Source organism: Macadamia integrifolia, chromosome 8, assembly GCF_013358625.1.
Source record: "Macadamia integrifolia cultivar HAES 741 chromosome 8, SCU_Mint_v3, whole genome shotgun sequence".
NCBI classification, from domain to species: domain Eukaryota; kingdom Viridiplantae; phylum Streptophyta; class Magnoliopsida; order Proteales; family Proteaceae; genus Macadamia; species Macadamia integrifolia.
In genome coordinates this window covers 9,812,537-9,823,418 of record NC_056564.1, presented here as the reverse complement: position 1 = coordinate 9,823,418, position 10,882 = coordinate 9,812,537, and the positions used below count along the sequence as shown (strand labels likewise).

The 10,882-nt window shown below is 38.8% G+C and overlaps 1 protein-coding gene across 1 annotated transcript in view; it reads right to left on the bottom strand.

Annotated features, from left to right (window-relative positions):
- LOC122087159 (serine/threonine-protein kinase TOUSLED-like) overlaps positions 1-10,865 on the bottom strand; it is a 23,865-nt gene extending 13,000 nt beyond the window's left edge. The window contains exons 1-7 of the mRNA XM_042656180.1: positions 10,123-10,865; positions 9,315-9,404; positions 6,450-6,653; positions 5,558-5,608; positions 5,263-5,370; positions 5,139-5,183; positions 636-748 (exon numbers count right to left, since the gene is read on the bottom strand). Coding sequence (XP_042512114.1) covers positions 636-748; positions 5,139-5,183; positions 5,263-5,370; positions 5,558-5,608; positions 6,450-6,653; positions 9,315-9,404; positions 10,123-10,338 — 827 coding nt within the window. The 5' untranslated portion in view covers positions 10,339-10,865. The remainder of the gene's footprint in view (positions 1-635; positions 749-5,138; positions 5,184-5,262; positions 5,371-5,557; positions 5,609-6,449; positions 6,654-9,314; positions 9,405-10,122) is intronic.
- Between the last annotated feature and the right edge of the window lie 17 nt (positions 10,866-10,882).

Below are 10,882 nucleotides of genomic sequence, written 5' to 3'. Positions count from 1 at the left end.
CCTTAAAAAAAAAAAACAAAACAAAACAAAAGACAAAAAATTCACTTACAAAATATCAACAGCCATAGGGTTTTCCTCAACTCTAGTAAACATAGTTGAAATTAGTAAAGAACCTTCTTACTGTTATGAACTATCTCACTACAATGTTCTGTAGCCAGACCATACAGAAAACTGTATCCTTTACTGTAGAATTTTGCCTAAACGAAGCCCAGAATATTGAGCAAGTCTATATTGACTACTACTTTGCAACTGTTTACCTTTCTTTCACAAATTTCATGGTACATGACAATTTGAAAAGGACCACTAATTTCAAAGTAACGAATCAAAAATAACCTTCTACATAAGAGAGTAACCATATCAACCACATGGTCTCAAAGACAAATTACAGGCGATCAAAACATAAAAATTTAAAGAGAAGAAAAGAATAAGAAACAATATTTCAAGGCATAAAGTCAAAGCTAACCTAGGAATTGTGTCCCCTCACAACATTGAAGGAAATTGGAAATCATTCCATTTCATTTGGAGTGTTGCTAACCAGAGACTGCCTCAAGAGAACTATTCTACATCTCACTCCTCATTTAAAACAAATGAAAACGGTCCTCATTTAAAACAAATGAAAACGGATAATTCACTACCTGATTACAGCCACATTTCCAAGCCTCAAAGACTCCTGCCGTACTTTTAATCTTGCTTCTTGCCTCTCTGCTTTCGAAACGGATATCAGGAGATCAGATATCAATTTTATTCTCTGCATCAAGGGATGAAAACCAAGCCAACCAATCATAAGAATGATTTTACAACCATAAAAATAGTGAACAATATATTCAAGAATGACAGAAATATAATGACAAGCAAAATTCATAACTGTTAATAATGTGTGCCACAGGGGGTGTTTTGTAATTATAGTATTTATTCAGGGACTTATGTAGTTATGTGTGAAACATAAGTCGAGGGTTTCTTGTGATTATCATAAGTTACAGCAATATAACAGAGAGAGAGAGAGAGAGAGAGAGAGAGAGAGAGAGAGAGAGAGAGAGAGAGATATTAACAGCTGATTGGAGTAAAACTTCTTCAATTGGTCTGCCCACTTTCTCTCTTATTTTCTTCCTTCTTCCCTTGCGCAACCCTAGATACTGGGGTTACCCTTGTTTTGATCCTGTTACATGGTATCAAAGCCAGTTTATCCCTAGATTCTGGTTATCACTTCTGGTTTGAGAGTCTTTAAGGAGAGATGCACGGTGTGCAGCACCTACTGCTGCTTGTGTTCATGAGTAGCTCCCCTTACATTCCCCCAAAAAAGTAAACTTTTACCTCTCTTTCTCCCCTGGTGTTTTAAAATGCCCAAATTACCCTTCTATTTCACATGGTAAATGGTTACTTCTTTTTCAAATGGACTGGTTCAAATATAATGGTTTGAAACAAACCAATTGCTTTGAACAAACTGAAGAAACAAATGTGCTGTAATGAGATAGCTTGAGAAGTGCTCCTTAAGGGCATCTTTCTAAGCATAAAAATGGAAGTTCAAAGAGTCGACGGCCCCAAAAGGGGACAAAAGTCAGAAGCCCCCAACTTCAGTCCATAGCATATATACATCCTGTTAGCTACAATCTGCCAGCCAAAGACAAGCCCCGTATCTGAGACATACTTGGTGATTGGGGGGGGGGGTGACCAGGTGACCTCAAGCTGGGGCTGGACCTAATGCAGATCTGAAGACCTACATCCGTAGGAAGAAGGCCAACAAGAGTAACTAGCATGTGGCCTTACCTTGTTGATGGTTTTTAATTTCCATAGTTTTTATTTCATGCTTTATGTCTTAGTTTAGTCCAATTGAACCATGGTCCATGTTGGTCCTATGTCGGTTCAATTTAAGTGGTTAGAAGTTACTTTTACTTTTTACTTTTCTAAATGAGGGGAATCAATTCACTTTTGTAAGTGACGATAGGTGAAGACTTTTCCACCTTTGGTAGTTGGGAGGTGAAGACTTTCCCATTCCAACTTTAAGAGGTGAGGATTTTTCCACTTTTGGTAGTTGGTAGATAAAGACTTTTCCAACTTTAGTAGTTAGAAGGTGAAGACTTTCCTAACCCAACTTTAATAAGTGAAGATTTTCTACTATTGTTAGTTGGAAGTTGGGTATGTAATGTTTTATTGAATTGGTCCTATAAATAGGGATTAGTTGTAAGCATTCAAAGACAACTCAAAATTTGAAATCAAAGTTTGCTTATGCAACTCTCTTCTTGTGTTGGATCAAGAATCTCTTGTGTTTGATCAAGAAATCCCTTGTGCTTGATCAAGGTAAATTGGTGTTTGATCCAGTCGATCCACCTTGCGGTGTGAAGCCCTGGTGTTACTTTTAATATCTATTATCCTATCCTCTTTTTCAATCAACAGATTCTCAGCAAGCATCAACTTCCAAATCTGGATTTCTTTATTCTCTAAGAAAAGATCCTATCTTGGTACTGTTTTGAGTTTCCTCAATCACAATATTACATTAGGACCTCTCCCGGCAACCTTACGTCGACGTCATACACTACGTGGTCACCAATCAAATGTCAGCCCTTGGGGAGCTTGCTGCTCGGTGAGCTCATTAGGGTTGGTTGGGGAAGCGCCATGTTGATGGGCGGCGCCAACAGCATCGAAGCCAAGACGGGGGAATGGTATGCAAGGGAATTTTGATGCAGCAGCCATTTAAGACACTGCAGATGGTGAAGCCATTGTCAAAGCCGGCAATTCCATGTTGGATGGAACACTAATGCCCAGTAGATGGGAGAGGTAAGGTGAGGAGATGGATAGAGATGGGTGTGGCATAGGAGATGGGCCTCTAGTAGTGCACTCCAAAGAGCTGCTTCTTTGTGTAAGGAGGGAGGTAGTGAGGATGATGGAATGGAGTCCTCTGGGGTGGGTATCAGAAAGGGCCAGTTGATGAAGGATAAGAAGACACTGGGAATTGTGACAAGTTTGGATTACTAGGGTTTGAGGGGGAGGGTTTGTCAAGGGTTTGAAGAGCTTCAACATATCAAAGGTCACAGGTTGATAAATATTGGCTACTTGTAGGGGAGCGATAGTAATTGCCCCAACAAAACAAGGGATTTATGGGGTGTTATAACTTGGAAACAGCCTCTTCTGCGAGGCAGGGGTAAGGCTGTATACACACTTGCCCCTCCCAGACCTTATAGTAGCAGGAGCCTCGTGCATTGGGTTGCTCTTTTTTATGATTTGATATGTTATGGGATCGGATTTATGAATGGTTTACGGGGCTTCAAAGAAGCTAATTATCCTCTATTCTTCTGAGATTTTTCTGTAGTATGAATCAATTTTTATGAAAATCCTTGTAGTAATAGGATTTTTCAAAAGCCATCTTCTAGTTGTCGGATCCAGCCTGTTGTGATCCTGGGTTCAATAGCCCAAATTAGGATCGCCATGGGCCCAATAAAGCAATAAAAAACCAATTTCAATTTTGTAATTATGGTGAACCATTGAGGTCCTTTTTGGAGAAATAACTAAGTCAGGGTTCAACTAGAAATAGTAGTTTAAGTAGGGTATTTTTGTAAAGGGGAAATGAAAGCTCCCTGGTCGCACAGCCCCAATGTCAGGCTGTCAGCGCGAGGGTCAATGAGGGGGTGCATATGGGCATCAATAGGTGTGGGTTTTTTGGGTTTCATAGGGGTGGGGGTGTCATTTCGATGACCTCTATGTTTGGGCGCAGGGGTCATGTGACTGATTATAATGAGTAATGCCGAATGAAGATGATGAAGAGCCATGCTGATCAAACCCACCATACCCGACATTGTCTGTGTTTGTGGGAAATGATGGTGCACGCCACTATCCTGGCTGCCCAAACCCACTAGTACCCTCCAAAATAAGGCCTCCAAGTGTATCAAACAAGGAAGAAATATTTATCTTCATGTCAACTCTGTCATGCTCCTCATTTGGACTAAACCTATGGTGCGGGCCTCCGGTATAACCTACACATGTGGGGCATACATGCACCATGGAAAAAAGGGTATTACCTAAATCTGTGAATCTTCAAGCAATCTCCCTAAAATCCACCAAATGTTAGCTATAGATGACTTTTACAAGCTTATTACAAGTTGTTCCACAAAGAGTTAGAAGTGAAATGGCCAAAATCAAGGTAAAAATTGACTTTGACAGGTTTAACCACTGAGATTCAACTGAAAAATGAAACTTTCGATTGAAAATTGTAATACCTAGTGAATAGCACTAAGCTTCATATCAATTCGGGTTGAAATTTTTCGGTAAATTTCGACCGACTCCACCGACGACTTGAACCATGGGTGATATGTTTATGAAGGCTTTGTTTCGAAATGGATTTCTTCAAGGTTGTTCCAAGCTGGGCATGGGTGATACTTATGCTCCAGACCGAAGAGTGTTAAGAATGTGTGTTGCATGGGGTGTTTTGTAATTATAGTTTTTATTTAGGGACTTATGCGTAAATACACACATAAGTCAAGGGGTTTTCTTTAATTACCATAAGTTGCACATTATAAATATATCTAACAGACGAACGGAGTAACACTTCTCCAATCAATCTTCCCTCTTCTCTCTTATTTTCTCTCCTTTCTTCTTCTTCCATGCACAACCCTGTATACTGGTTATCCTTGTTTTGATTCTGTTACAATAGCCAAAAGAAAGAAAAAGAGGAGCATAATGGATGGAAATATTCATGAGAATTCATTGTAGTGGTAGTCCTGAAGACCCAGAATTAGTACAGCATGAAGCATGTCCAATTGATTGGTTGATCAAAATATGAACATGCAAAAAGCCATTTTTCCAGTGACTGCTGAGGGGATAAGTGCCACAGGTAATGTTTGGGACCAATTCTAATTCTCAATTCTGTCCTACAACTATAATTGGCACCATGGGTGATATGATTGGCTCCAATTTGGGCCCCCAAATTCCAAAAGTGAGAATACAGCATCAGGCCAATTCTCGACTCACTCGACTCACTCAAGGAAGCCAATTCCAGATTTGCAATTAACAATTCTGGTGGAAATGCAAGAGCAGCTTATCTTGACTGGACCATCAAGTGCAGATTTTCCATTAAAAATAACTAGTATCATCAGCCTACAAATGAGCTTATTGGTTAATAGAAATATCAAGTACAAGAAGAATAGCACCTTTGGCTTCATTTTCTGTTCATGATCTTTAAAATCTGTCAGTTCCTGTGAACACAATAAATATGCATATAAGAATATCCATGGTAGATTTATAGGAATCATTCTGTCATACTATGGCTTGTACCTTCTCTAATTGGCGGCAAAGCTGCTGATGATCAGATGCTTCTTGATGAGATTTACGGAGATCATCCTCCAATGATGCAACTCTTGCATGTAAAGATGCTACCTCCTCCTGATTAGAGATGATAAAAGAAAAGGAGGAAAGAACCATGAGCATAGATGAAAGTTTGATGTCCCTTTTAAGCAATTGTCCACAATATCAAATGCCTCCAAGAGAACTGACAAGGAAGTCAATAAAACTAAGCAAGAAAATGTTTATAGCCCAAATTAATAAATTACCAGAAAGCATAAGATCATACCTCCATATTTGTCTTACGATCCTTCCCAAGCTCCACTTGGGGCTTATTCTCCTGCCAAAAGAGTGAACAAAAAAACAATCAGATTGAACCAAAACTGTACACAAGACCTTTACCAATTTAGAGCACCAGTTTTTTGCACAAAGTTCCGAGACTATTTTCAAATCAGACTATGTTCAATTCAGATGTTCTTCATTTTATCCCTATTTTAGGTCCCTGGAAAATGGCAGAACAGTAATGCAGTTGACCAAGAAACATCCATCTCTGTTGTATGAGAAGGAGAGCTTGAAAAAGATGTTGCTCTTGGAATGAGGGAATTAAGAATACAGTGGGAGAATTCATCTAAAGAATTGTCCAGTTGGTGCACACCATTAGGACTGAAGGGCAATTTTCCCTCCCCAGTCCCCACCACAAAGTGTTACTTTTATAAGATATCTGATGCAGTTACACATAATAGGAATGACTTGGAGCTCTCTCTCTCTCTCCCATTCTTCATCTGCCTTCCCTTCCTCCTCCACCTACACTCCCCTTCTCATCTTCTGCTTCATCTTCCTCCTTTTTTTTCCTTTTTCCTTTTTTTCTTTTTTTTTTTTTTTTAAGTGAGCAAGGCATGCATAGAAAAAAGAATGACCAGATGCCTTGAGCATCCAGGAGCGCTTTGCCGCATAGGTGACACCTCAACAATTACGGTGCCAACTGAGCAAGCTGGCACCTTCAAATCAGTCAAAATTCTATCCAAGAAGACCTTACTATTATAGTTAAATCATTGGGCCCCACAAGGGAAGGAGCTCTCCATGTGTAAGTAGCCTCCCTTTATGAAGCTTTCCCATACTATGACATATTATAAATCGTTTCTTAAACATATGAAGCATTAAAGCATCTATTAAGTGCTCACCTTTTGTGATGAATTCTCAAGGTGGCCATTTGATGGTGACACTGTAGAAGGAGAAACTTGCTTACGCACTTGATCATTAGCCCTTGAACCACGTCCCCTGCTTGAACGTCCCCTGCCACGACCTTGCTTTTTCCTATTTGCTTCATCCAAGTTAGTTTTCGCACCCATGGTATCAACACTCTTTATCCGTCCCTCAGCTACACCCTGATTATTCTCTTGGTTTGCATTAATTATTTCTAAAAGTAAACCCAAAAGGAAACATAAAGACAATAAAAGAACAAAACCAGACAACATGCACAAGCACCAATAACTCGAATCATGCTGCAAAGAAAAACAGAAGTTACTATCAGTATCAGTGCATTCAAAACTTACATAAACGGATCATAAGAACTTTCTCTTCCCTTTTTCTTTTTTTCCCTTTTGATAAGCGTCTCTTCCTTTTTTGCCCCACTATTAATTTCTCTTTTGGTTAACTAAATCGCAAACATTGCCATTTAGTTTCATCGTGTCTCTGTTATATCATGGAGAAACTAATTGGTTTGAATGATATTCAATGAATAATTCCAATTTCTTAAGGCTGTACACTTAATTTTCTGGGATTGTAGTTCAATCATTCAGAGCACCGTCCTGTCAAGGCGGAAGCTGCGGGTTCTAGCCCCATCATTTCCGATCTAGTATCCAATCAATACAATTCTCCATTTTCTGTGAAGAATGGGGACATGGAGCAGGATCTAATTCGTGGCAAGAGGATCCTTCTTTCGTTTCGCATTTCTCATTGGACAAATCAAATCAATGAATCCATATGACATTAACTGGTACCAATTGATGGGAGGGAGAGAAATATGTAGGTTGGCACAAATACAATCGGGTATCACCATATTCAGGATACAAAGTTGTCACTCACCAAAAAATTGTTGATCAGGTCAACTCCTTTGCTGTTTCAGGTTCCCATTACTAAATACCCACTCTCATGAATTTCTGATTGATCAGGAGATATACTACATATCTCAGGTGGACTTTGAACAGGTATTCTTACTGCACATTTTCCAGGTCTGTGTTTCTTTATGTGTTTTAGCAAAATTCTTACTTTACTCATCACTCAACATCCCGAGGGGGGTCATCAAGGGTATACATTTTACTTCTGCAATCAAACAAAAGTGTTACTCATTTTGATAAATGTAGTAGTAGAATTTTTTGAGCGGTAAAAGTTCTTATTAAATATCTCCTTTCTTAACGCATCTCTAACATATCTTAACAAAAATAATATACAGCACATGATACTTATCCTAATTTGGGACCACTAATTCACTATACCCACCAAACAATCATCTGAAACCACAGTACACAACTGTTTTGACAGGCAAATACAGTTTTAAATATTGGCCTTTTTACTTCAGCTTTAAAGAGCCTCTAACATGTCTTAACATTATATTCAGTTCTAACTTGGGATCGCTAATTCACTATACCGACCAAACAAACATCCTCAACCACAGTAGGCACGCCCAGTTTACAATATTGGCCTTTTTTCTTTGCCACTTCTCTCATTTTCCTTTGGAAATTGACCATGTAAAGTGTAGCTAAAGATTGCAGAAACTAGTAACACAGGAATGTAGCCGCTGAACATATGAAGATCCAACTCACAACCACAAACTTGTTGAAACTGAGTGCCTTCTCAATGTGGATGTTCAAGCTTTTGAGGTTAAATATTTTGACCTACAACCTTCAATCTTAAGTAAGGTTGCTTAAGTTTCTCCATTGAGACATGGTGGTTGCAGGTTCGAGTAGGGAAATAGCCTCTCCATAAAGCAGTGTTAAGGTTGTGTACATTATGACCCTCCCCATACCCCGCAGTGGCAGGAGCCTTGTGCACTGGGTATGCCTTTTTTTAACCTTCAACTTAAATCCATTGTCATTCTAAACAAAACAAGAAAGTATGCACTGAAAAATAGATAAAATGGTCATTTTTGTTAGTGCCGACCCCATGAAGTTGAAATAAGGCTTTGTTGTTGTTGTTGTTTGTTGTTGCTGGTCATTTTTGTTAGTATCTAAGTCAAATAAAATGTGACTGACACAACCACCCCAAAACTCATCAAGCATGGATATACATAAATGTATATAATAATTATATTTCCTCTGATGCCTACAAACGTTATAATGTTTGTTTTCCTGCAGAAAATATTTATCTACATCGTCATTCTTCTTTTTCCCCATGATTGCAAGGGAAATAAATACATGAAGTATCCAGAAGCATGACATGTGTCAATATCCCAAGAGTGTGGACATAGGCAGAACATGACAAACATGTTTCACATTGTTAAATAAGAGGGGAGAGAAAAGGGTGCAAAAGTATTCCATTCTGAAGCAAGAGTTCATGAAAGATAAAGTTTCTCCCTTATTTCTTCAAACTTCTCTTTTCTGCACTTGCTACTGATGATTCAATTAAATTTAGTTTCTGACTGGTAGGTTCCTTTTTGTGTTTTAAAATTTTTTTGCAGAGTATTAGGTTTTATATGATATTTCTTGCCATCGTTAGAATAAAGTTTGAGCTTTATTAGGCTATGAATAATGATAACAAAATTGAGTCTCAAACCTCAGTAGAAACATCCTAGGCTTTACAATGTTCTGCAGAGAAGGCTAATTTTTTCTTACAAGGTCAAAGAGAAGGTGCCGGTGCTGGCCACAAACTTCAGGGATTAGTGAATTTTGCTTTAGTACAGAACTGTCTTTTTACTGTTTTTTCTTTTTTTAATTCTTTGGGCAGAAAGCAGTCAAACATAACCAAAAACATAATCTGTGCACTTGCTGCATACACAGGAAACCAGAACAACCCCCTAAAGTTCCAAATAAGAATCAAACACATTATACCTCAGACAGCCGAAAAACAGAGGAAGGGTTATCTTCCTGAAACTTTTGCCGCTTCTGAGTGTTGGGTTGTATAAGAAACCCACCTCCATTCTGCAGTCAGGGAAAACAGACATTAATGGGAAGGAGTAGACTGATAGTGATTGTCGATGGAAAACTTACGAGTTCAATGTATAAAAAATAAAAGAAACCCTTGATCTGGGTTCGTGAAAACCAAACAAGCAGAATGTAATTCTTTTGAAGTTGCTGATTATGGAATTACACCCCTAATCGATGGAAAACAGACATTAATGGGAAGGAGTAGACTGATAGTGATTGTCGATGGAAAACTTACAAGTTCAATGTATAAAAAATAAAAGAAACCCTTGATCTGGGTTCGTGAAAATCAGACAAGCAGAATGTAATTCCTTTGAAGTTGCTGATTATGGAATTACACCCCTAATAGATCCATGGTCCACCATGGCTGAATTTAAACAATTCATGAGCCCCCACCCCCACCCCCATCCAAATTAGCAAACATTTAACAGACTCTAGCGTGAAGCCTGTGGTCCAAATTTGTAAGATATCAATGAAAATCAATACTGTGATTTTTCAATCTAGCAACTCAAACTAAACAAAATGTAACTACATAGTTTACAGAAGTAAAACAACAGAACAAGTACCAAAAAGTAATTCATAAGAAGGGGTGGGGGGGCTGTTATACTTCTAGCGTATGGAAGACAACAGAAGCAATCGAGTCAAAATAGGTCTACCCAATATACAAAATCAGAAACGAAGGCCTTTCTATCTACGATCTGAAGAAAAAACTCACATCGTCGTCAGAATCACTTGAAGCCGAATGCTCGGCTGAATCATCTGTGACTCCAAATTTAGCCGATGAAACGGAGGACCAGGTTGCCTGCGCGGGTGTTGCCGAGGAAGCCTTCCCTGCCATCCTAGCTTCAAGCTTCGCCAGCTTTGTCGGCAGAGATGGGTCCGACTGATTTGAAGAATTCGATGAGAAATGCATAAGCATATCCTCCGACATGGCCGATTCAACGAAACACAACAAATAAATTCTTCGATAACCCCGATTCAGATCAACCAAATAGCATAAACTCACAGCAGAAACTCCTAAAAAATTCGACTTCTTTTCTTTGGCCGAACTCAATAAGCAATCGAAGCCAAGAGTTCTATGAATCCAAACCAAAATGGACAGTGCTCCAACCTTAATCTATAAGACGGAAGATGACGAAATACGGATAAAATTCTCTTATTAGCAGCATTTTCCAACGGATATTTGATCACTAGTTACAAGTTAGCAGTGAAGAGCTACTGAGATTATCAGAAGTTCAGAACGGCCACAACCAAATCATTACATTTATCAGGAGAACATATAAACAAACGTGAGATTTAGGGTTTGTAGATATAAAAAGAAAGATCTCCTTTCTTGGTGGGTGGAAGAAAGGTTGGAGGGAAAGATCATTCAAAGCTATAGTACTCACCCCAGTGTACCCGGCCTTTCTTTTTTTTCTTCTCTTTTGTTCTTAATTCTTAGGGATTAAAAAGCTTTTCAGTTTTTCTTGCTTATG